Source organism: Citrus clementina, unplaced genomic scaffold (assembly GCF_000493195.1).
Source record: "Citrus clementina cultivar Clemenules unplaced genomic scaffold, Citrus_clementina_v1.0 scaffold_7, whole genome shotgun sequence".
NCBI classification, from domain to species: Eukaryota; Viridiplantae; Streptophyta; class Magnoliopsida; order Sapindales; family Rutaceae; genus Citrus; species Citrus x clementina.
In genome coordinates, this window is record NW_006262075.1 from 8,495,809 (window position 1) to 8,522,575 (window position 26,767).

A 26,767-nucleotide genomic window follows, 5' to 3' on the forward strand; every position below is an offset into this window, starting at 1 on the left:
TTAATTCTATTTTGGGCCCAATTTGGAAAACAAAGATTAGTAAACCCAGCATATGATCATTCAGTTCTTGTTTACTCCGGAATGTTGAATCAGTTCAATTCTATTCTATGTTCATTGCTGCCAGTTAGCGTTCTATGTTCCTAGTTTAACGTTCATTGTTGCTCTTCACCTTTAGTGGGCTTGGTTTTACTTTTGCCCTTATATTGGTTCTTCATTGAGAGGATTGGTAATGAATGGTTTAGCGGCATATCATCCATAAGCGAATTTTTGTAAAGTTTTTATCCATGACACTTAGAATATTTTCTAAGTAATTGACCTTAGTCCATTCTCATAGGGAATGACCCTAAGGCATTTTCTTAACAAGATTTGTCTAGTGGCATGTTTGTAAAATTTTTCATGTAAGTACTTTCCTTAAAATGTTTGCTCGTAGGCATTTTATGTAATAGTATTTGCCGTTAGACTCATTTTGTAGAAAATATGTTTGTTCGTAAGCTCATTCTATATAATCATTTCATGGAATGTATGTTTGTCCAGTAGTGTATTCATAGAACACATGTTTGCCACTAGGCCCCTTCTGTAAAATGTTTCTTGTCCCATAAGCTTATTCTGTAAAACATATGTTTGCCTATAGGCTCTTTATGTAAAGTATGTTCTATTTACCTAGGTTATTATTGTAGAGAGTATATTTAGATAATCTTATAGCATCAAACACTTAGGTGTTTTGTCAATTCTTACCTTTAGACAATTTACTTAGAATGGTTTATGAGTATTTAGGTCATTCTCGTTGAGATAGACCAAAGCAATTTTTGTGTAGTTATGTCCTTAAGCGTTCGGTTGATTTTTGCCCTTAAACAAATACTTTTTAAGTACCTCGATTATTCTTGTGAAAAATAAACTTACATCATTTCATATAAGAAGCTTTTGTTGGGCCTTTTCTTGTGGGCTTTGGACCTTTTACAATTTGGTAAAACACCCTTAACTAAATTCTTCTAGTCAATTAAAATTGTTAGGATATTAGAACGGTTTAAAACTTCAAGCTTATTAACAACAACCAAGTTTGTTAAAAAAAATCACATTTTATTTATCTATTTATGGGATTTGTTTTAAAATTAATTACTAATCAAGTATACATATAGGATTCATAAGTGTCACCTCTAACACCAGTAGCCTTCTTAGGCGACCATCAGAAAAGGATTCGGCAATGTTAGAGTTGCTCTATGATAGAATACTCTTTTGTAATTACACAATTAAAGTGATAATGTATTTTTTTACTATTTATCACTTCAATTATGTGGTTATGAAGAATTGCTCCACCTTAAATCAACTCTAACATAACATTGCCTTAGAAAAAAAATCATTGAACATACGCAAGCAAAAACATTTAGGAACCCGTCTAATCATATTTAGCTTTTACAGAGCAACCAATAACTTATTCTAAGCGCCTCAAAAAAGCATGAAGCTTTTAAAAGTGCTCTTGACATGAAATTCAAAAACGGGGAAAAAAGGCAAAGCTACTTTTTTTGTTAATCTAAACTTTCTCCCAATAATTTGGCAAAATCACATAAACATTTGTACACTTGACTTCCTTGGCAACCAAGTGAAGCATATCTATCCATAACGTAAAGGCAAAAAATTAATTAATTAATTAATTGTTATTTTTTATTGACCCAATTTAGAATTTTAAAGTACATAAAATTAAAATGTCTTTCTTTTGTAGATTACAATATTCTAATATGGTATGTGTGTATGGAGCCCGGTCGATTTCTTGATGGTACTTGTCTTTGATAAATTCAATATATATTGCATGAAATTCCAAATTTTGAAGCCACATGTCACGAACTCAATGGTGCAAACTATGCATTCTTGTCTGCCATGCATGCAACGATTATCAATAGTTCTATAATAAATTACAAGAGCTAGAATAGGCACAAAATAGTGGCTAGTATGTTCTTGGCTTATTATTATTCTTAGGGCACACAAGTGATGAAGAAATCAATTATGGAACACAAGTGATGAAGAAATCAATTATGGAGCACTAAGCTAAATAAACTAGCTCTTTGTTGTGGCAGACTTTCACCTACTCTTCACTTTGGGGTCGTTTTCAGGAGCTGCTTTATGAAAGATCTACAATCTAACAAAGTTGTTTTTATATTCTACTTCCAACCTAATTGCTAACACAAAAGTGACATAACCCTTATGAATAATCCAATTTGCTTTTGCACAACATGCAATAAAATCCATTCATATGATTACATTCCCAAAATTATATATTAATCAGTTCCAAGTAAGAAGATAAACATGAGAAGAAACCTCTTAATTATTTTTATTTATTATTATTAAGAATTAAATGAAATTTTGTGGCATCTGAACTTGAAAAACTAAAAATAATAAGGCAACATTTTTCAAATAAGCATTGATCTAGAAATTAAAAACAAAAAACAAAATATAAATGCAATAGAAGAAAACAACTCTAGTTCTGATTGTCATGAAACTGATGTTGTTTCTAACATGTCATCTTGATCAAATTATGGTTTATAAATGTAATATCAATCTTTATGTTAAATCCTAATGACAAGCTTCAAATTTTAATTAGCAGCATTATTTTAGGCTTAAATTTCAATTATTGTCATGAAATTAAAATTGCATCAATCGAGTTACTATAAGTCGTTAAACAAGAAGTGATCTTATGTACGTGCATTGGCGCACCAGTTTTAACATACCGAGCTAGCAATATGGGTTAATATGCATGTGGGGTGATTACAAGCAAATTTGCACGTGCAAGACGGCGTGCAATTTGATTTGGAAGCAAGTAAAGAATTGCTTTGCTTTTGAACATTATTATAACTTTAGTTATATGAATTGCTATCACTTTTGTTAGTGGGGAAATTGGAGAAAGCTTTGCATGAAAGAAATTGAACTTTAAGAAATCATGCGTCCTTTTAATTAGCCATCTTTCCCAACTGCTTCTATATATATTGTATTAAATAGCCATTCCTTTTCAAGCTCATAGTTTCCTTGTAATCTAGCTGGTAGTATTTGGCACCTTGTTTTTTCCTCGCTTAAAGTTTTTAATAAGGGTGTATTTGGAAGTGAGGTGTTATACCTTTTAAGCTGCAGTTGCTATAGAGTAAAAGCTATAACAGTAGAGTATAAGCTGGAAAAAAAAAATCTACTAAGCTGTCAAAACGCAGCTACAAGTGTTACCAAACACCTTAGTAGCTGGACTTTGACAGCACAGCTACCTCACCACACTCTCAAACAGACTCTAACTATATAAATTGGCATTACTGTTTCTTTATTTTTTATTTTTTAGTGTCTGTTTTGAGAGAAACTAAAGTAAATTAATGATATGATAGGTAAAACGAAAATATCTAACCAAGTTGTTCATTTATCATACATATTAAATTGTACCATATAAAAATAATTAGGAGATCAGTTGAACAAGGATTTGTTCTCTTGCAGGTTCCATAGTTGAGGTGGTATAACTTACTATATTGAAATAAGAGATATGAGATTTGAACCCAACTCCCATAGGTAGAGAGTAGATTGATTGCCAAATTAAAAAATCCTTTAAAATTTTTAATTGGATTCATACTAGTTGCAAAATAATCATCATCATCATCGCGTAATGTTTTACTTGTCAAAGTCGGGCTCAACTTATCCAAGTTGCATGGAAGGGATTTTATGATCGAGTCATAGCCTAATTTAGTTTTGAAAAAAAAAATTATTATTAATTAAATGATTTTTTTTTCTCGCTTAATTATGTATCTCTACATATGGATTATATATGGAACTGTCTAAAAATTTGAGTGTTTTGAGTACGAGTATTAGATCACAAATACGAAATTTGGTATCCATCACTTTGTACCCACCATATGTGCCAATTTGTTTCCAGAATTTAACTATAAAAAATGGCTTTTATCATGACCAATTCTTTCAAGTATTAATTTTTTTCGGTTCGACTAAGATAATTTTGGGATATTGTATCACACAACAGTCTAGACATAACGATCAGAATGTCAATAAAAATTAATAAAATTTAATCATTTAATGTGTTCAACAGAAGATATGGCATCCCATACATGCTGTAGTCATAGCCTAATTTCATATAGCATTATTGAAGCCAGTCGAGAATAAATAATGAATACTTACGATCAATTTTGCTTTTAAGCTGACATTTCTACATATTTCACGTGATTGGGACATCGTATTGAAATATTACAAAATATATTAATAATAGGTCGGTAACAATTAATTTTAAAACTAATTAGGTCCCCACAAGAAGAAGAAGAAAAAAAACCATGCAAACTTGTTGATCTTCTCACATGTAAATCAAAAACAACAAATCACTGCAAGAGAGACAGCATAAAAAAAACAGCTTACATGCATGGAAATCAACTTTGTGCGAAGAATTTGGCTTCCTTAGAGTTTTTATTTGGGGCGATTTTGACTAGGCATCTACTTCTAAAAAGAAAATGTCAACATAATTCAACCAAAAATTTCAAGCGAAAAAACATGTTTTAAAGTTATCTAAATATAAATCAATGATTGATGAGGTCCAATAATTGAACCATGTAAATAATTTTTATTTTATTTTTTATGATTGTATAAATCTTAGACATGGGTTCTTTGAGATATACAGCTTGTAATTGCGTACACTAAATAAAAATATCAGCATCAAATGAATCTTCTAGAATTCTAAAATCTTGTTTAATTTGTCTCTTTAAACAAATAAAAAAAATTATTACCCCGATATTATGAAATCTTGTAGAAACTGCGGTTTTACAAATTTAATTTGAAATGTTTATTGTTTGGACGGAGTTATTTTCACTCTAAAAATTAGTTTGAATACTCTCTTATTTTGTGCACTCATCATTAAAATTTCAAAAAATGAAATTTACTTTCAGTATCCTTTAAAATATCAAAAAAAAAATCCTCACTTAAATATTTTGAATTAATTATCGTTATTAACACATAAAAATATTCAGCATAACCAAGGACAAGAAATGCTGACCTTTCAAAAATAATGATAAATAACAAAAAAAGTTTGTATATATCCTTTCTTTTTGTTTGGTTGTTTTCTCTATCTCGGTATGAAAATTAAAATCTATGTGGGGGCAGTTGTTATATGCTTATTTCCCCAAAAACGAAAGAGACCTTCTGTAGTGATAACAATACGATGATTTTTCGTTAATAACAGGAAAAAAAAAATCGACCCAATTTTTGTGCTGCACTTGTAAATTAACTTATATATACTCAAGAAAATCCAAGGTTATAACTAAATTGGAATTTCCAAATGTGTAATTTGTTAGAATATATATGCCTTCTATTTTCTAATGTCAAGAATAAAGTATTAGATCGTCTGCGTATATTCAATGGTTATTTTATATGGGTGTTAAGAGAAACTACATTAAGAATATAACTTAATAATATAAAATTTTATAAAAAAAAAAAAGTGCATAAAGTATTTATTAGAGAGGAAATAGCCCCAACCTTGTTATTATTGAAGTATTTACACGTGAAGCATGTTAAAAGGCAAGTTTAAATAGTGACATCTGTGCCGCATAAGCCTCAGTTTTACATACTTCACCTAACACATTACCTAAAGTTTTTGGCTTTACAAAGTGTACAGCCACCTTTAACCATATAATAAGGAAAAACAATAATAATAAAACATAGAGTTAAAATTAAAAGAATATTTTATATCAAAGATCTTGCCCGCAAGAAATAACAATCCAGCTTATTGTAATATTATTACAGAATTATTGTTGTCAAATCTATTTGGGTTGCTTTCAATGTTTCCCGTTTGATTTTTAGCAAAAGATTTTTCAATAATAAGGCCGTAAGGGAAAAAGACATCAAGACCATCAAGATTTGCTCTTATAGACAGCTAGACTTCCAACGTTTTAAAAATGAACTTCTAGATTCTTACTATTCTGAAAATTGACATATTAGCCCCATTTAATTCATTTAATGATTCATGGAAGCATATAAGAGCATTAATGTATCGTGTTGCCCACCCAAAGTATTGTACTGTACATGCCCTTAGTTCTATTAAAATAGACGAAATTGACTTGTAGAAGAGAGTTTGGATTTGGATTTCTCTTTTTAAAAGAGTGAGGTTTAACCTTTGAGATATATGTGATTTTTTTAAATTAAAAAAAAAAGAAGATAAAAAAACATTTCGTAAACGTTTTGTCACACAAGCATCTCAGGGAATGCATTAGAACTATGTTATTTTGCTAGACTTTCTTTTTCGTCTATATTAAAAGTAAACTAAATGAATTGAATGCGTATCATTTTTCATTATTTCATAAGGCTTTCTAAATGTTAAAAACACTTGTAATTTCATAGCGAAAGCAATGGCTTTTGTGAAAAGTGAGACCAATTTGACAAGCTTATATAGCAAATTAAAGCTAAAAGTTATGTAAAACTCATAAAATCTAAAGCAGTAGCCGAGTAGGGAGTAGCTCACCAAAAAAAGTTTATTTTTTTTTGGGGGTTTGGGGGGGGGGGGGTGTTTATTCTACAATTTCCTAAAAAGAAATCGGTCAAAACTCCGCAGCTGCAGCCAATTCTTTTGCAAGCTCGACGATTAATTTGATCTGCCATACCTAATCCATATCAATCAAAGTACTGCGTAATTAGTTTTTAGACAATGGTAAAATGATACAAAGCTTGGAGTTAAAAGAAAAAATAAATAAATAAATGATTGATTTCTGTTCTGTGCTTGTAGCTAGTCTTTCTTTGTTGGAACTTCCGACAATTTAGGAGATTAACAAATTTTGATGGACTAAACATCATTGTCAACTAATTTATTTGTGAAAATCATAATTATCAAGTCTTAATCTCTATTTTAATGAAATGCCCTTCAATATCGACCGATATGAAGGTACGTCGTCACAAGTACGTTGGAAATTCCAATCTCCATCTATATATTTTGACTCTGATAGAGGAAATTATTCAACTATTTTGTAGTCAAGTAATAATAGATTTACGCATGTCAATATCCCACACGAAGTTTAAACTTTAAAGTTACAAATCATGCATGGACGATTGCTTACATAAAAAAGCTAGGCATCAATTATTTGTTCTGATTTGTAAATATATATTATTTGACTACCTAGTATCATATATATAATTTCTTGATACTAACCCACGATTTATGAATATCGATTTACATTCAATGCCGAGTTAAAAGTAATGAAATGATCGACTTTGCCTTGTTATTAATTACGTATGATGGAAAGTTATGAAAAAGGTGAATACAATTTAACTCAACAATTTGATTCAAATTCTATGAATATATGATTAAAGCTAATAATGAGTTTTAAAAATAGCATGTGAAGTGAAAAATATTCTAAGTTTTTTTTTCTTCATAAGAATTACAAAAGAAACTGCAATTTCCTCAATTTTTTTTTTTACTTCTCCACTCAAAATCAAATTAAAACCAGAGACCACCATCATTGACTTAATTAATGGTAGATATGTATGTACTCATGTCACAAGAGCTTTAATTTTTTTTGGGCAGAGAAGACTACTCTTTACAACCTTTTAATCACTTTTGCTACCAATTATCATTTCAATTTGGGCGTGACTATGAATTCAATCTTCAAAAGCAACCAATTGATATCTATCAAAACATTAGAGTGAGTTTCTTATTCTGCTTTAGAAATAAAATACTGAAAAGGAGAAAAAGCAAAAAGTGGTGATTATAGTATATTGAGGAGGGTCCAGTGCCTATGGCTTTAACTGAGTGGAATCACATCAGGACATGCGATATGAAACTATGATAAATTAGTGGGATGAAAGTGCTTTTGAGGCTGTTAAAAGCCAATTCCACACTCGGGAAAAAAAAAAAATAAAGTTAGGGTTTTAACTACCCTTCAATTTTTTCCTGTCTAGGAAAAAGTAAACGGAAAGCAAACACAGTTTTGTACCACCAAATTGGTCCTTGTTATGAAAGTTTATTGTTATCGAAAATTCTTAAAACAGAATCAGGAAAAAAGAAAAAAAAATCAGTACTCCATTAGTATCCTAAGGGAAGATACGATACCCTAATAGGTTGAGATTTAAATTTGTTAACGTAGATACTCTTTAATTGGACATATGTTATACAAATTAAACTTGTTTGAAATCTTTAGAACGTGGTTCATGTAATAAATATTTGCTCCATATTCATATTTCATATGCTAATTTTGATCCGAAATTTTGTATCCGGAAATTTACTTCATCGAAATGATGGGAGATTCCGGTAGCTTTAATTTATAAATTGTAATGTAACTAGTAAAATAAAATTCTCATTTCATGCCACCATTCAAGATCCCAATCCCAATGGCAGTGAAACTTTCATGCAAATTTTTATTCTCAAAATATCAACGACAAAAGTAAAGCTCGAAAATGCCCATGACAAAATGAAAATAGGAGCCTAGGTAATTAATTAATTAACATCACTCATCAGCCATTGATCTCTTCTGGTTCTTCAACTCTTTATAGAACTTCTGAATAAACTCCTCGGCTGCTTTGTCCACATACCCACTGTCATCATCAGTATCCTTTAACGGAAACGGCGAGTCCGTTATCCTCAACGGCCTCACAAAGGGGCTCCTTCCGAACCCGGGCAGCGCCGGGGAAGCCTCCACCAACTTGTCATTGTTCAGCATCTCCAAGACCACCTTAACGGCGTTGACGGTCGCGGCGTCGTTGTCGTCGAGGGTCGCCGGCGCGTGAGCACACCCGAATAAGAAGTTGTTCTTTGATCTCTTGTTGCTGTTGGCATTATGGAAGTAGGGGAAAGTGTAGTTTGGTGTGTTGCTGCAGCTGAACTCGTACTCTCGCTGCGCTGCCATGTGGAACGACGACTCGTGGCCGCGGTGGTGGTGGTAGTGGTGGTGGTGGTGGTGGTGAATGAGATTGTTCAGGGCTTTGCCCCCGGCAATCTTGCCGCGTTTGAGCATCATGTTGAGATCAACCAAGAGCTTTCTCTTGCACAGGCCCTTTCTTAGCATGAAAAATACTACACGTACAACACTCCATATTCTTTTCCCTATCACTTGTACGTTTTGGCTTCGCTCCATTTTTTTTTTCCTTTTTAATTTGTATTTTGTTTTAGTTCATAGAGAGAGAGAGAGAGAGAGAGAGAGAGAGAGAAGAGTATTGAGGTCAACACATGATGAGAAGAAACGAAGGGGGGTGGTGGGTATTTAAAGGAAGAGAAATGTGGGGTGCTTCGTTTTAGATTAGCATGGATATTTTGGATGGTTTTAGTGTTTATTTTAATGACTACAATCATGCATTATTGGTGGAGTGGTGATCGGGTGTGTAAGAGCTCATGCAGACTTGAGAAGGGTGGTCACGGCCGTTTGATCCTACGATGGTTTCCTTTCATGTGGGGTTATGTTGAAAAGTAGATATGCATCTTATAATTTATTTAAGAGAGAAAAAATAAAATAGTAGAGCACAGCTAGCTTTCCCATATTGTTATTGCCTTTCTCCTGGGGGGGGAAAGATTCAGAAAACGTGCTCGTTTAGCATAAAAAATATTCAAAATCCATCAAACTAACTGAGGAGGACCTTTGAATCCTTTAATTAGTGCCTACGAAAGGCTATCAAAGCAATGCTTGTAATAAATTAAAAGGGCCGTAGGCTGCTGGATGTCATATGATCCATTTGCAAGCTCACTTTCTATATTTGTTCCCCAAGTACAAAATCGTTTTTCTCAATTATTTATTCGCTCTATTATGGTAAGGGGAAAAAAAAATATCTTTTCATGCTTCATCGTTAAGTAATAGTTCTTATTGAACTTATTATAAAAAGTGCATTGACTGCATTCAAAGTACAACAGTCACCATCATATATTCATATAAACGTGTTAATGTATTGAAATTTTAATCTAATTTTACTTTTAAGTCTTTTATTGATAAGTAATTTTTGTCGTATTAGTAGAATGTAACAAATATAAACGCGTGATTATCGACCTATCGTTATTAAATAACAATTCAGTGAGCGACAATGTTATATGATGTTGTTTGACTCCTAATTTTTAATATTATTCAATGAATGAACATATTATTCATCGACAAAATTTTTTTATCATATTAGTAGAATGTAACAAATGTGAACGCGTGATTATCGTTATTAAATAATATTGTAGATAACGATAATGTTAGATGATGTTGTTCGACTTCTAATTTTTAACATCATTCAATGAGATCAGGTTATGGTGCAACTGTGGTACCATACCACAGTTGCATCCAGTCGTTGGATGCACTTAAATTGGTAGGATCCACCGATATCCAACGGCTGAATACAACTGTGGCACGGTATCACAGTTGCACTACAAGTTTCCCCCATTCAATGAATCAACATACTGTGATTCGTGTGTAGTTGCTTTCTACTCAGTAAGTGAAGATGCTCCCTTAAATCATTTCGAAAGGACGGGGAAGCCGACGTTATTCTTAGATTTATTTAATATTAATTGTTCCACAATACATGGGCTCCCTTGCGGGCCACTTGGAGTTTTTGGACAGCTCAATATATTATCAGCCCATCTCGTAACTTGTCTACAGTAAAGCCTAACCTGGACTAAAGGCCCAAACGTTACCTCTCTGGGCTCAGGCCGTGAAGATCACAGGCCCGTCAGAAATGCAAGTTAGCCCACCCATCATCAGTAACCAACGATCATGCCTGCGAAAAACGAAGATATTTTCTCGTCCATGCACTGTCAGTCACAAGGGCATATTGACACTCAAGAAATGACGAGCGTGATAGCAAAAGCAGCAGGACCCACCACAAGCCATCACTGTTAATACAGTTGGTAATTAGTAGCCCCTCTTAAATGGCTGCCCAATGAAAGCCACCCATGCAAAGTCTCACTTCCGACTCGCTTTCAAGATAAATCCATTAAAATTTGGAGCCTTCTAAATTACGTCAATGTAATTTGCGCCACACATAACAATAGTAACATATTGATGGGACTCATTATTGCTCCGTGCGTGGCGTAAATTACGTTAAACGTAATTTAATATCCATCTTAAAATTTTTTTAATCTCCTACTCAGGTTATTCTGGCTACTAACACTTAACATTAGAACATATATATGTAAGCAAATAAGCAACCGTTGGTAACATAATTCACCATCTATGTACTGCCCCAGGTCGAACTCCTACTAATATATAACTTCTAACATAGTGCTATGTTTTATATTACAAGTATGGCATTACATAAACAGAACCTTTCCTGATTTGATATTGCTGACAGTTGAACTGTAGCAAATCTCTAAAATTTCATAACCTATATCCAATAAATGCATGCCAAATCTCCATAAGCATCCAGCTTGTTTCAACTACCAGTTCAAAAATCATGTGGGGTTGATTTAGCAGCTCGTGAATCCATAGAGTTGTGGATGTGGGCAGTTTATTATTAATTGATCTTTGTGATTGCCCGCATCATTTTCACTCGTGTTGTTGCATTCAGCGAATACAAAAAGGCTTGGCTTCTGGCTCCTGGTGCAGACACGGCTCAGGTTTTTATGGCTACTGCAGGCCCACACGTGAATCCCTTGACTTGATGATGCTGCATTTGTGCGCCTCTACAGGGACAAATAACTGTTGAAATTGTAACTGAAAATGATAATAATTAGCCTTTCATACGAAATCTTTCTTGAAAAATCGAGCATGTTCACGCTTTTTTCACATGTGAACCTACAACATCCGCATAAATTCACTGCTTAGATTCTGAAATATGTCACGGAAACTATTATAAATAAGACTCCGTGCACTTGCTATTCAATCACCACAAGAGATCATACAATCTTTGAACTCACTCTGTCTTCCATATCACTTGCATTATTTTCCTTTATGACCAAGATGGCACCACATGGAGAGGCTATTGCAAGCACTTTTGTAACAAGGAGCAGCAACAACTTCTCCAACTCCAAGCCACCGAGGCTCTCAAATGATAACTTGCAACGCACGGTATCTGATATCTCATTTGAGCTTATGAGCAAAGAGGCCGTGGATAATATAAAAACACTTCCACCAATCTCTGAGGTCGAAGATGCCAAGTGCGAGTGCTGCGGCATGTCTGAGGAGTGCACACCGGAGTACATAGAGCGAGTTCGTGACAAGTTCTTTGGGAAGTGGATATGCGGGTTGTGTGCCGAGGCAGTGAAGGAAGAGATGGAGAAAGATGGAGGAAAAAGCAGAGATCAAGCTCTGAGTGCACACATAAATGCATGTGCTAGGTTTAATAAGTTTGGAAGAGCTTATCCTGTTTTGTTCCAAGCTGAGGCCATGAGAGAGCTCTTGAAGAAGAATAGCGCAAGGGGTCTTAGGGCTAAATCTATTAGCCCTAGGGACAATAAAGGAGGACGGCAAAATAAAGGTGGGATTGCGAGGAGTTCAAGTTGCATACCAGCTATTACAAGGGAGATGACTGATCTTGCTATCAAAAACTGAAGCTGTGCCTGGAAGTGCTTTTTTACTTTCAAAGGCGCTTTCAGCTAACCGAAAACACTTCTCCCCACAAGCATATAATACCTTATTAACCTTTCATGGTCTAATAACTACCTTTAAAGGGTTTTTGGGCACCTTTTTTTTACCCAAGGACAATTTTTATTTCCTTGGTTGATTAAATTCTCCACCTTATGCACCACCCTCTAGGGTTTTTTAGGTGGATCCATGACCTAGGTTGCCATTCAACACAACCCTTTTTCCGACTTCTACTTGAAGTGGCTTATTTGGAAGTAACAATAGTAGCCTCATTTGAGCTTAATTATAGAATATTAATGTGTATTATTGAGTCTGTGTAAAAAGGCTTAGTTGTTGGATGTTGTTGAAAGCCTGTATTTTCATCATCCTTCATTATCTGTTTTCAATTGTGACTTCAAGGTCCTTGTTTGCAATCACAATCCGAAATTAACCAAGTTTCATGTAATAAATTTGCTGTTCTCATCGTTTTAATGAAATATATGTTATCTTTCTGTATTAATGAATCAACAAGAAAAATTACCTAATTTTGGTTCGAAATTTATTGGAATAATTTGCAATAACGCTTTTATTAGAGGAAAAAAAAACGAGGTAAATGGAAGTTTCACACATCTATTGACTGATTATAGGCTAGTAGCATAACTTCCAAGCAATACAAACGCAAAGCAGTTTAGAGAGAAGTAACATAGGCCTAACAACCTTATCTGTCCTAAGTATCCAAGGTTTCCATGGCCAAAAGATAATACAATCCAACAAAATACAGACCTTCGCTGGTCCAAAGTATTTTACACAAATGACCAGTTGATGAACATAAAGCAGATGCAATGAGCAGTCTCTTCTTCATTAAGTACCTTCCAAGCCACAGCCCTCTCGTAAGAAACCGGTCTGCCCATGCTTGACAAACAGATGCCACCTTGAAGACAAGCAAAGCCCTGCCACAAGAGAATTTCTTCATCAAAATCATAACAAGTTGTACGAATCAATCAATTTTATAGAGATTGGCACAGTATCTGATCTGTTAAACATTTTAAGATAATTAGCTTTGAACTATTTCACCCTCTGAAGAAAATAGAGTTAATTAAAGGGAAAAAAAAAGGTTATCTTATTGTATCTATAACTGCATTGAAAGGAAAATAAACACCTTTTATTATTTGTAAATCGCATCAACAGCAGATTCTCAACTTTCCAATAGCATATAAATTATAAGTAAAATCTTTTTTCATGGTACCACCGCATTATGTGTCATTTCTTTCGTCGTAATTAGAAGGAAATTCCAAACCTGTTGCATTATCTGGGGGAACTCCGCGAAGAGAGCCTTCCGCCCATGATCATCAAATATCTTCTCCAAGGTTATGTCTTGCAGTGCAACCAAGGTCGTCTCAAGCATATCAAGTCCCGCTTGGTTTGCAAAAGTGAAAACAGGCAATGCCTGCATCAATTGTTCGAATTTAGATAGAATTGACAAAGCAATCTAGGTAAGTAAAAGTAGAACCCAGTAATATAGTAAGAAAAAGGGGGGCATAAACAACCGCACAGGTATAGAATTTCTCATAACCCCAATTCAAAAGAATTAAAAAGCAATAGGAAAACAGGCTAAAATACTTGCTCAACTTCACAAATACCATACATGAAGCATTTAACATGTCAATTTGGTATGGAAGTAAAGAAGAATTATCTGAATGCTTCAATGCACCCATCCAAAGATGAAGAATTATATATAAGAATAACAATAATAAGATTCCAGGATACTTTAATGTCTTATTGACAGATAACTCTGTTGGTAGAGAAAATGATATGCCAAGAATTGAATCTTAAATTCATTATGCCAAATTCAACCAAAATTTAGCTTCTACTTATTTTAAGTATTGGTGTGGTTTGACAGTGATGGAGATAAAGAAGCTAATAAACGTCAACTCCAGAAAAGTATGGACAAATATCTGGGAATTCATCATTCATGTCTGACACCAAGCAAAAGAAAACAAAAGGGATGGGGGCAGCAGAACATTTGTCATGCGGACCTTTAGTGAGCAGCACATGACAGCATCTGTGTGATGCCAAAGGTTTTTGAGAATGGATTCACTTCCTTCACTGCTGGATTTAAGCAGATCCACACCCAAGTAACACCTGCAAAAGTCGGTAACAAAACACCAAACTCTGTGACGAAGGATCAAACATAGCAAGCAGTTCTCCTTCATCAATGTGAGATCCAAATTACATTTCCTAGCATGTGCAGACCTTTTTTTTTGTGTGTAGTGTTTGGGGGGGGGGGGGGTGTTGTCTAAGAAACAGAGAAAAAAATTGCTTACCTGTAACTGTGACAGATCCAACGAGCAAGTGTTAGTGCTTCTGGAGTACCTAATGGTGTACGGAGACCAGCTTGTGAACTTATATTAGAAGGAGATAGGGCTAATGCCACCCTCTGAACAGATGATATAATGCTGCGAACATATTGCCGAGCCATGGTTGCCACATGCTCTTGCATGTGACTTTCAAATGCAAATTCAAACGCTATGGTCATCACTGATCTCATACAGGTGGAATTAGTAGAGTAATTATTTGTAGCTCTATTTCCAGCAGGACCAATCTCAAGAGCAGACGCAAGGTCCAAGGTGCGATTTGGACTGGAGGTTTCCTGAAACATATTGCAAAGCATCAATTAGGAAAGTTCAATAAATATGAATTAAACTGAATTGTTATAATTCATGCACCATGACAGTTATGGACAACCTTTCCAGAATCGAGAGGAATAATGCGAAAACCAGATGGCAGAAGAGGTGCATCATCAGCAAAAGAAGCATCTATGGGAGCAAATATAAGTTCAGCACAGGTACCAACAGCATTCTCATCCATCCCACTGCAGAGCTATAAAAACAATAGAGAAAGGAAAATTTACCAAGAGAGCCAATAATAAGATAATTATGCGACAATATCAATGTAGTAGCATTACAGAAACCCAGTAGCAATGCATTTCTTACATAAAATAACTCATAGAACAGATGTTAACGCTAGCCTCCTTCTAGACGTCATTAACATGACTCCTCTCAGTTTAGACATGTATAATTCATTTACAAATTTAGCTAATGAAATCAGCCCAAGCATTCTATATTGGATCATAGATCAAACATTTAGCATAACCAAAACTGAAACCTATCCCCAAGATTGATGATATCAAACCATTGATGTAGCTAAAAAACAGAAATATCTATTGATGCATGAATATTAACCCAAAGAAGAAGATAGAGAGAGAGAGCAATATAAATCAGTGACGCTCACTTGCAAGAGAAACATGTCTCTAGGCATTATTGCATCTTCAGGAGAGTGGCCAACACCTTCCAACTTAATAACTTCCATGAACTATTAAGAGTAGGAAATGGAAATCATGTTAGAAAGATATGAACATGTGAAACTTTGGGAAAAAAGAATTAAAACTACTGTTATTCATTCACAAAAAGCATATGGAATGAATAATGTGACGTAATAATGACAGACGTAAATGTCAAATTGCTTACCTCTTCATGTTCAATAGTGTGAGCCAGTGGGAGAATAACTTGGCTCCCAAAAGTTCCAACTCGAGACCCTGGTAAGCTACAGGGACCAACTTTAATAGCCGCAGCTGAGTAAACATCAATGTTGTTGTCTGCCCACTCTGATCTGTGCTCTCGCAAAAATCGAAGAAGAATAGCAGGAGGCACATTCTGAAAAAGAAAAAGCACGCAACAGAATGGATATTAAAAAGAAACTTTTGACAAACCACCAATAAGAAGCTGAAGCCAATCTAGAAAAAAGTTTTGCAGCTATGTTCCCAGCAAAAGGCTTATGCTCATCCTTCTCACTATTTTCAACTCCAGGTAAATAAATTTTTTGTGCAATTATGATCACTTCAAATTTATAAATATATAAGATATGGCATGTAAACTTAGCAGAACTGAACAAATCAAAAAGCATATTTGTTACATTATTACATAGTTTAAGTTGCAATCAGAATGTAGATAGTGAAAAGAATAAAATAAACAATGATCTATGCGGTTGAGGACAGAGACATACAAACATGTACAATATCAAAATGTATCTACAGATGATCTCTATGATGAAAAGTTGTTAGTGTAATAAATACCCACGCATCCACAAAGTTCGTAGGTCATGCTGGTTATTTGGTATACATGAAACCCTTGAGCCTTTATCAACAAATAGGTGGAATAATTCAAAGAATTTGCTGTGATGTGCCTTTCATTTAGACAGTACTATTAGCCTTCCCAACAAAAGACCACCAAAGGAAACAAGAAGAAAAATTTTCAGCAAACCAACCTGTAAAAGCATAGATGCCTTAGCACATAAGACAGCATTGCTGACAGCTGGAAATCCATTAGCAAAGGAAAGGTTTAAACCCATTAACTTGTCAGGAGATGAGTTCACAAGGACAGTAACATCATCCATGCCATCATTCCCCATCACCGTCCAACCCTCATCAGTAAATCCATTGACAGCTTCATTAAAACCCCTGTCATCAATCATCTATCAGATCTGAATTCCAGGTAGACATCAACTAATTGATTCAAGATTTTGTCAAACAGCTAAATATACTTGCCTGCTCAACCGCTGGCTAAGTGCTCGTAGAGCAGCAGGTCGTCTTCCCCAGCCATTGACACTAGACTGAGTAACCTCCTGAGCCATCTGCCTAAGCTGGCGCAGAGCCTGAATAGAAATAGTGAAAACACCATTGAAAACCAATAATTGCATCATTTTTAAGTAAATATGTTGTATCTCCTTCAAGATCTAAATGCTTATAGAAACAGTGAAACCATGTTAAAAGTGAATTTATAATCTCACCGCCATTGTCGTCTTTTGAGCGAGAACCGTGGATGATTCATAGAGGGGACGCAACACTTCCGGAACACTCCACGGCTATACAATTAAGTAAATATACATAATTAATTTCTCATTTCCAGTAGAAAAGAGTGTCCAAATTTAACCAACAATACCAAATAATTTTTTCCAAATAAAATAAAAGTTACCTCTAAATCCATATGATCAACAATGTGTATGATTGAACCACCACCTTCACAAGGTCGGATAAGGTACCCACTTGGCAGCATTTCTGCTCTCACAAAATGCTGCACCGGTGGCATGGTTGGGCCATTTTGTATATTCTTAAGTGATCTCTCACAGACCTAGGAGCATTGAACCACGTTATATAAATGACTTGAGAGATGCATGTTATTAAATGCAGTTGAGACGATAGGAAAGGAGAATAGCTTTACAGGAATTAGAGTGTGCATCTCGACATGCCTATTCAGCCAAAATAAGAAAATGTATGGTCACACACTATGGAATTACATACCACAAGGCTGCCATCTTCTAAAACAGAAGTATAGCGCAACAACCAGAAGTCGCGAGCTGGCGCCAATGTTGTCAGTGCATAGAGCTAAATTTTTAACAAAATGAGGACATCAGCAAACAATTGCACAATACAATGCACGAAATAAACATGATAAATACATAATAGTTCTTTCTTACCTGCATGTACAGCAGCTCAATGGTTCCACCATTAGCTGTCGGCAGCACATTCAGCACTTCCACAGCTCGACAATCGCGGAACCACGACGGCCGATCTTTAAGGATTTCTGCAACCTGAAATGAACATAGTCTTTTATGAGTCTCAAAATTTGAATTAAGAGAATATCAGACAAATAGGAACCAAGTGCACTTACCCTAGTAGGCTCTAAACCCACCAGGCCGCAGGCTCGTGCTGCCACTCCAGAGCAACCATGAGAAATAGCAACGATTCCAACGGAATCCGGACCAGGCTGTTCATGGAAAAAAAAAAAAAAGGGGGAATGGAAGAAATAGATTAACTTCTAGTTTTCTTTACAACGGCAGTCCCCACCAAAAGAATTCCCCAACATTCTTTAATCCCAAACCCAAAATGATAATTACAATACAAAGAAATAAACAGATGTAAGTAGTATAACAAATAGAGGTGTAAAATTCAGTGATATAACTTGCATCAAATTTTTTAGTCTATATTTATTGGAATTATAAGTTTAGTTTTCTCCTTGGTCATTGTTTCCCTTTCCTTTATTAGATAATTAGGAAGCAGTTAATGAACCTTTTTCTTAAAAGGAAAATAAAGAAAAGTCAAAAGATACCTTCATTCCAGGCATTTGGACCCACTCAACAGCAGTTCCAGTGGCCTTTGAAAGAAACTCTGTTAAAGTCTCTTCTGCAATGGACAAAAGCCTGAAACCATACAAAAAGCCTGAATTGATGAATTCATAACCCACAAACCAGCACATACAACAAAAAGGGTCACATTACACAATGACAGAAAATGACCCAACAACAATATCCCCACTAACCCTGCAGGACTAGCATCCCTTGGAGGATGCTGAGGTGTCAAATGGTGTTGACCACTGGTCACCACCGATTCACAGCTTGTATCTTTGGTTGCAAGCGTTGTCTGCAAGAAAGCAACCCTCAGCTTTCAGTTTCAACATGACTCAATAGTTTAATCTACTTATTGACCTCAAACAAAGAAAAATTAAAAAAGTGGGAATGGGTTGAGTAGGTTCCTGGGAAATTGCATGAAAAGAATTGCAACCCACATTAATCCAAATTCCAAGTAATGATTTCTTTCCCTACATTTCCACGGGAAACCAAATTGACTACTATTGAAAGTGAGAAATATTGCACAGAAAAAAGTAAAATTCTTACACTCTGGGTATGTTGGCGAAAGTATCCATTCTCATACACCAGCTGTGACACCTGCTTCTGCAACCTATCATTCTCCTCCATCAAAAGCTTGTTCATTGCTGTCAGCTTTCTATTCACAGCTTGAAGACGGGAAGCTTCTTTCCTCTGCTTCTCTCTGCATCTGAAGTAACAAAAGCAGAAACATAAATATATTGCAACAACAAATTGGCAAAAGATTAAAATCTTGTCAATAAAAGTTATCCATTATACAAGAAAATAGTAGGTTTCCACTTCTTAGTAAAAATAATATCTAGCATAGAATTCAACATTTCATTTTGCAGTCGTTTCTCCACATTATTCACCAACAAAAACACAGGAGAAATTGCCTTACAGTTAAACTTCAACATTCAATTTGCCTTCTTTTCAAATGAAGATAATTATTTTAAAAAGAAAGAATCAATAATTAAGCTAAAGAATCATCAGAGTAACTACACAATATCAACTTTGAATGAAGCATACCTTCTGTTCTGGAACCAAACTTTGATTTGCTTTGGCTCAATGTTAGAGAGAATTGGGCACTCCCTAATTAGCTGTTGGCGGCGAATTGAACTGGGTTTGGGGCATTCATGATAGAGCCTCTCAAGAGCCTCAACCTGCTCAGGTGTGTATCTTACATACTTGCCGTTATCCAAGCTCCCAGTCTTACCATCCTTGCAGGACATTGCCATCTTCAATTTCACCACCAAACTTCACAAGGTCACACAGACAACAAGCAGCCGCTCTTCTGTCGTCACGATTTCAATTATTCTCTTTGAAATCTAAAGCATTAAAAACCCAAATGTGAACCTCAAACAAACATTATCTACCAAATACTAAACCCAACCACAAGTTTACAAGCTTTGGAAGCTCTTATTCAAGTGCTTTATCTTCTTTGAAACACAATCTGAAACACTAAGTACTCTTCAAAATACCAAAAAGCCAAGCACAAACTATACTAAACTAAACTGCAGCACTTATACTTCATCCAGACACTGCAAAGCTCAAAAGCACCGAACAAACACAAATGGGATTTAACCAAAATGCATATATACCATAAATTAAGTGTAAGATTTTCAAACTCATGTATTGTTTAATGCTAACTGAGTGATTTAAGGATAGAGATAACCGACAAGAGACAAGAATATCCTGATTTTGTACGCAGTTATTCTTGTTTTGTTACTATGAGACAGCCCCAAACACAATAAAGCATAAATCTTTCGAGATCAGAGCTCTCAATACCCAACGATCTGTTTCAGAAAAACATTTCCAGCGTTTTCCAAAGCACGAAAAAACAAGCAGCCCCGACGAAACGTTTCGCGCCAAAGAGTTGTCTTGTTTCAATCACCGATTCCACTCAGCCGGTTCTCCGACTCCAGAAGGAAAACCCCCCAAAAACATCGAAACGCTTGGAACCAGACGTTTCCAGTGATTCGATGGTTCCTCCACTTCCTCCTTCCTCCGCTCACCACGAACGAGTAACCGTTTCCACTAAACTAACCACCCATTTTCTGACTTAAACAAAAAAAAGAAAAAAACTCCTTCGCAAGATCTCCCAGCTACAGGGAAGAAACGGACCGAAACGTTTCAACGCCCTTCATATTCACGAAATTCCCCAGCCTCCTGTATAAAGCACAACATCCGGGTTTCCTTCGTTTATCTGGAAGCCAAAAGATAAAAAGAAAATGGAAACGGAAAAAAGATGGTGCTTTTCAAATTCTGAGACAGTGACGAGTGAAAAACAAAAACCAAAAAAAAGGAAAAACAACAAAAGTAGTGGTGGTTGTAGTTGTAAGACGGAGAGGGAGAGGGAGAGGGAAATTAAAAAATAAAATAAATAAAGCAAAGGGGAAATAAAAATACTTTTGTAGTTGATGTTGTTGTTGAAGCAGATTTGTTGTTGCGCCGTGTGTTTGGTTTTGCGTTCATCTACTTGAGGTTAATGATTTTGTTGTTTTTTACTTTTGTTTTTGTTTGTATTTATTTTTGAATTTGTTTTGAGTTTGTTGTCGTTTCATTGGTTCTTCACTTTTTGGCTCTCTCTCTCTCTTTCCTCCTCCGCTCTGCTGGTCTTCCACTCTTCACTGTGGAGGGAAAATGGCAGTGCTGAGTTTTCTTTTTCTTGATTTTTTTTCAAAAAATTGGTGAGGTGTCTGATGACGAAAATGCCCTTTGGTGGTGAATTTGAAAAACTTCATCAAGTTTCCTGAATTACCCCTCCAATGATCTCCATTTTTTCCATTCTATATTTAGTTTTAATATATATATATATATATAGAAATGTTGAGCTTTTAAAGTAATAGAAAATCTAGAAAAATACATAAATTATATAGTTTAAACGCTTTAATTTTTAAATCTTTAAAATTTTATAGTTTTAAATTTTTCCACACTTTAAGATCTCAGACAAAAAAACTATATTCGTATTTAAAAATTTTAAATAAAATGAGTACTCCCAATAGAAGTACCTCAACTTAATCCACGTCAACAATGTCAACTCTCAAACTCCATATATTGAATTCAACAATATCATACTTACTTAATTAGGATATTTTAAGATTTCAATAATATCATATGTGACAAAGTATTTTTTCCATACTTTAAGATTTCATAGTAAAAAACTATATCCGCACTTTAAAATTTCAAATAAAACGAGTACTCACAATAACAGTACCTAAACTTAATCCATGTCAACATTGTCGACTCTCAAATTTCATATATTGAATTCAATGATATCATACTTACTTAATTAGGATACTTTAATTATACCTCAATTAATGTGATATAATTTAAGTGATAAATGATTATTAAATCTTATCATTTTTAATTACTATTAAGAATATGATTACGTACATAACACGATTAATTTCCTGCTTTTAGAAATTACAACGGTCAATTTATGATTATGTAATTTGGAGTTTCATGGGTGTGGCAAATTCATCAATAAAATTTACATCTAGCCAGACCAACAAGGCTACAAATGAAAAAAGAAGGAACGTGTGAATGGCAGAGGAGAGTAATTAGGGGGGAAGCAGGAGGGGCATCGACGGAGAAGGGAAAAGAGGAGAGAATCAGAGGCTTATAAAATACTAAAGGCATGAGAGAGAGTTCTGCGTGGGACACAGAGGACACCATGATGAGGTTTTTGCATGCGCCTTCATTTTAAAGCTGAAAACGTTCATTTTTATTCTTGTTTTTTTATTTATTTATCTGAAACAAAAATAACAAAACAAAGGAATAGTATCTCTGTATATTTTAATGGCGAATGAGGGTGCAACTGCACCCTCATCGTCATCATGTTCGCGTCAGAGGCAAAAGACGCTGCAAAGAGAACAATCCGCATATATAATTGCTGTGCATTCATGACCCTATACGCCAGGTTTCAGGTTTTAACAACCGCTGTTAATAGGGTTCCGTGACTTTCTTATGTAACATACTATTCAATTACAACAAATTACAATTAAAAGTCTCTGAACTGTGGAGGCTGAAATATATTATAACTCGTGGAAATTGAACTTAAATCTCAAATAAGCTTCGTATTTTAATGAATGCAAAAAAAATTGCCTAAATGATGAGCAATATGGTGGACTTTTGTAACGCTTTAGATAATTACTCTTTTTGATTGATAATATTACAAATAAGGTGATGTTTAAATAACGTGAATTTCGTGTGAACGGTTTTAAAAAAAAAAACGAGATGTTCGTGAAAAAAAGGTTTCGAACGGTCTTAATTGAACCATCCAATCAAATTATGCAATTTGTCTTAAGTATTTTTATTCCCTCATATTTACGGGCAAACCTATCTGATGGCCAGTAAAGACTTAAGTTCTCGGTGAAAAAGTTTTTTCTTTATAACCCGAGTAGAATTATATTCGAGTTTAAATAAAAATATAAATTAAGCGTAATGATTTATTATTTTTTTGTTTTTGAGATTGCATAAGAAAGTTTGTTAAGCTTGCTAAAAAATATCCTTAGGCCAATATGGGATTGTGGTGGCTAATAAAATAAATTGTTCTTATTGTGTAATTCAATTATGTTGTTAATTAGAAAAGCAGCTTTATGTTTGGTAAACTATATTGTTGCGGTTGCTTGTAGTGGACATGCATTTGGTAAATTTTATTATGAAAGTATTGTTTTATTATATAATGACCATAATAGACATACATTTAAATTACCTTTTATTTTTTGGAGTATATTTAATAATACTTAGAAATGTTTTTTTCCCTTTATTAAACACATAAAATTACATAAAGTGAAAAAACTCGATTAAATAAAATCTAATGAACTTTATAATATGTTACATAAAATATAATAAAAATTAATACTAATACACAATCCAAATAAAATAAAAAATTAATATGCATTACATTCAAATAAAACTTAATGGAATAAACACCATGATTATAGAAAAAAATATAAATAGATTCAACGTTAAGAGCAATGATTATGAAATTAATTTTAAAAGTCATGGTTAACTTTCACGTGAAATTGTTCACAGTTTAAAAAAAATTTATATAATCATATGTAAGTTTATCATTTGGGCGGATTCTGTCACAACAAGTGTAACGTATATTCTTCAAGTTTTGAATTAATGAAAGTTATAATTCCATCTGTTAAAAATAAGATTATGAAAAACAATCATTTGCTTATTTTTAAAAGTTGTTATCAAAATAGAAAAAATTATGAAATAAGTAAAATTTATAAAATTTACCAAATACTTTTTGTCAAAAGTTATTCAAATAAATAATTTATTAAATTTTAACCACAACCACAAATGAGGCATTAATAATTTTAAAATTATTTTAAAAAATTAAATAATCAATACTCTTTATTTTATTTTTCATTTTACTTTTTAAGAATATTTTTCTCGCTCCTTATTAAACTTTTTAAGTAAATAATAATAATAATGCTATTTCACTAGCACCCTACAGTCTAGACACCACTAAACTAAATAGTTAATTTTTAATCATATCTAAATTGTGGAATATGGTATACTCGACATATTGTAGTCGGACCCAAAATACGTACACAAATGATAAATGTTGAATTTTGTTCAATAGACTGAGTAAGATAACACGGTACGCTCATTCCATATTATCCCTTCTATATTCGCACGAAAACATCACGTGTAAATAATGCATACGTTTTGAGTTTAGGAATAAAATCACTGTAACACACACACACACACACACATATATATATAACTACTTCAAGCCAAATATATAAATGCATCATTTTACTTTCACATCAATTGGAAGATATAACATTTTTGTGTATAAAAATGTATACTTATATCAATTAAAGGGTGCATTTGGAATTGAGGTTGGACAGTCATAACTTTTAAGTTACAGCATTAAAGTACTTGGTAAACACTAATTACTGTAATTTAAAAGATATTTTAATATAATTTTTCACTTATATAATAGAAAATTTATTATATCTTTAATAATTTTATCAAAATTATTATTTAAATTTTATATTTACTACATATTATTAATTTTTGTTTCATAATCACAAATTTTTTTTCATAACAACTGTAATTTTTAAGTTACAACACTTCAATTCTAAATACACAAAAAATAATCAAATCTAGTGGTTAAAGATTATTCAAAAGAGTTAATTAGGTGTAGAATGAAGTTAATTACTATGTGTGCACATACTCTTTTCATGGATATATATCATCGAGTATTCTTGGTGACAATAATTACTTCGCTGACTAATTATTATAATGGATTATCTTTGTATTTATCTGGGCTTAATATGGTAATGCCATGTATAAATTAAAACGAATGGACGTTGCGTTTAATGTCCAAATTAAACCAAAAAAAAAAATTGGAGATAGAGTTCGAGAATCCTAAAAAAGTTAATGTATTTGGAAGAAAATCCTAACTAAATCCAATACATGAAATGATGACATGACAAGACAGCAATTGACATGACATGACATGACATGTGTCATACTATGCAAGACGATGGATGGTGGTTGTGATGTAATATGGGTGGGGACATTTTGGGTGTTAGCAGGCCTTATCATAGTGGGGATGTGTGAGTGTCTCTCTCTATCTGGTGCACATATCCATGTCATGCACTATATCTGAGGGAATCATGTGATCAGACTATTTGCAGCCACCAGATTTTCGAGGGCTTGGATATTGATAAGTAGATACGTACGTTATACAATGCATCATCCCTTCTGAGTAGAAGTATACACGTGCCTAGTTTTTGAAGGTTGGAAAAAAAAAAAAAAATCACCATTGTCACTATATTCAAGTAAATTGATATGTTACATGCATGATCATGCTGCTTGCCTCCACATGGCCCTTGCATCACAACATGATTGCATCTTCACAGCTTATATACATCTTTCAAAATTGGCCCACAACTCTCCTCAAGATTTGGGATCTTTGTAATAATATCAGCCGTCCATAACGCTGAAAATCCTTAGATCAGCCACTCCCACACCTCAGGAGTACAGAGTACTTCGCAGTTCGCATCATCATCACAACAGATATATCATACGTATGATGTATGTACTCTCAAGAATTTCCCAAAACAGCATCTCTTTTTTTAAAAAAAAAAAATTTAATTTGGGGCATTGCATGTACATACTTGCATCCATAGACACTCAAATACCGTCACGTGACATACGAGCTGACTAATATCATCGATTAGTGGGCCTGGCCGGGTTGGACGGACAAGACAGGCATGGCCCACGATAATGGGGGGAATTCGCGGGGTCCACTGGTATGATATCACAGGGAGATGGAGGAATAGCGATGAGCTGGTAGCTGACGTGGCGTACGCTATGATTTGGTTAATTAATTGGACGATTTACTCGGCGGCGGCACCGGGTCTGTGGACGAACGTGCACACCTATAGCGTGTTTTGAAAGGGAGCGTGCCCTGGCATGCATCATCTTATCATTTTCTTTTTGTTTATTTATTTATTTTTTACTTTCGCCACAAGTCTAATGTTTAAAAAAATAAATAAATGACAGTACCCAATGTTTGTCCCCCAAAAGTGAAAGGGGATGATGACTCATATCTCAAAAAAAGAAAAAAAAAAGTTTAAATCAAAGAAATTTGATTTTTTTTTTTTTTGGTTTGAAATGAAACTTGTAAAAGATTTTAAAACCAAATGAATCAAATATTTAATTAAATCCAGTTGAAATGGAAAACTTTTACTTCATTTCAAAAAATAAAAACATTTTTTTTTTTAACTTCTCATTTCTCATAGAAGAGATGGATGGGGATGATTAATTCATATTATTCATATAGGGCCTTAATATGTTGGAAATTACTTGTGAAAGAAAATGGTTCGGGTTGTGGCTCAGGCTCTAATCAAGAATACGAATCTTATCAAATTATTAGTTGCAAAATTCACTTTTTTCTTGATGAACTATATGTCAATTACAATCCTCATCATAGAAACACCAGATCATATAGGATATATTATTATTTTTATTAAGACACAATCACTAATGATTAAAAAAAAAAAAAAAAGAACAATGTTAACGCAGATGTATCCACATACAGTACAGAGAGGACAACCGTTTTA

The 26,767-nt window shown here is 34.0% G+C and overlaps 3 protein-coding genes across 3 annotated transcripts; 1 reads left to right on the plus strand and 2 right to left on the minus strand.

Moving 5' to 3' along the window:
* Nucleotides 1-8,450: 8,450 nt before the first annotated feature.
* LOC18036025 lies at nt 8,451-9,077 on the minus strand. The gene has a single exon (XM_006426827.2). The coding sequence runs from the start codon at nt 9,075-9,077 to the stop codon at nt 8,451-8,453; it is 627 nt and encodes a 208-aa protein (XP_006426890.1).
* A 2,729-nt stretch (nt 9,078-11,806) lies between these two features.
* On the plus strand, nt 11,807-12,853 carry LOC18036027. The gene has a single exon (XM_024180893.1). The coding sequence runs from the start codon at nt 11,859-11,861 to the stop codon at nt 12,456-12,458; it is 600 nt and encodes a 199-aa protein (XP_024036661.1). The 5' UTR covers nt 11,807-11,858; the 3' UTR covers nt 12,459-12,853.
* A 227-nt stretch (nt 12,854-13,080) lies between these two features.
* On the minus strand, nt 13,081-21,297 carry LOC18036028 (homeobox-leucine zipper protein ATHB-15). The gene is made up of 19 exons (XM_006426830.2): nt 21,078-21,297; nt 19,698-20,874; nt 19,200-19,359; nt 18,845-18,945; nt 18,635-18,725; nt 18,197-18,292; nt 18,003-18,116; nt 17,827-17,910; nt 17,501-17,656; nt 17,316-17,390; nt 17,074-17,180; nt 16,794-16,986; nt 15,998-16,183; nt 15,762-15,842; nt 15,216-15,350; nt 14,795-15,120; nt 14,507-14,612; nt 13,768-13,917; nt 13,081-13,420 (listed from the first exon to the last, which is right to left on the minus strand). The coding sequence occupies exons 2-19, from the start codon at nt 19,904-19,906 to the stop codon at nt 13,274-13,276; spliced, it is 2,517 nt and encodes an 838-aa protein (XP_006426893.1). The 5' UTR covers nt 19,907-20,874; nt 21,078-21,297; the 3' UTR covers nt 13,081-13,273.
* Between the last annotated feature and the right edge of the window lie 5,470 nt (nt 21,298-26,767).

Coding starts and splice junctions, on each gene's coding strand:
- LOC18036025 (XM_006426827.2), bottom strand. CDS start 9,077: ATGGAGCGAAGCCAAAACGTACAAGTGATAGGGAAAAGAATATGGAGT.
- LOC18036027 (XM_024180893.1), top strand. CDS start 11,859: ATGACCAAGATGGCACCACATGGAGAGGCTATTGCAAGCACTTTTGTA.
- LOC18036028 (XM_006426830.2), bottom strand. CDS start 19,906: ATGGCAATGTCCTGCAAGGATGGTAAGACTGGGAGCTTGGATAACGGC. Junction 18,117..18,196: donor TGGGTTTAGAGCCTACTAGG/GTAAGTGCACTT, acceptor TGTTCATTTCAG/GTTGCAGAAATCCTTAAAGA. Junction 17,657..17,826: donor TAGAAGATGGCAGCCTTGTG/GTATGTAATTCC, acceptor CAATGCTCCTAG/GTCTGTGAGAGATCACTTAA.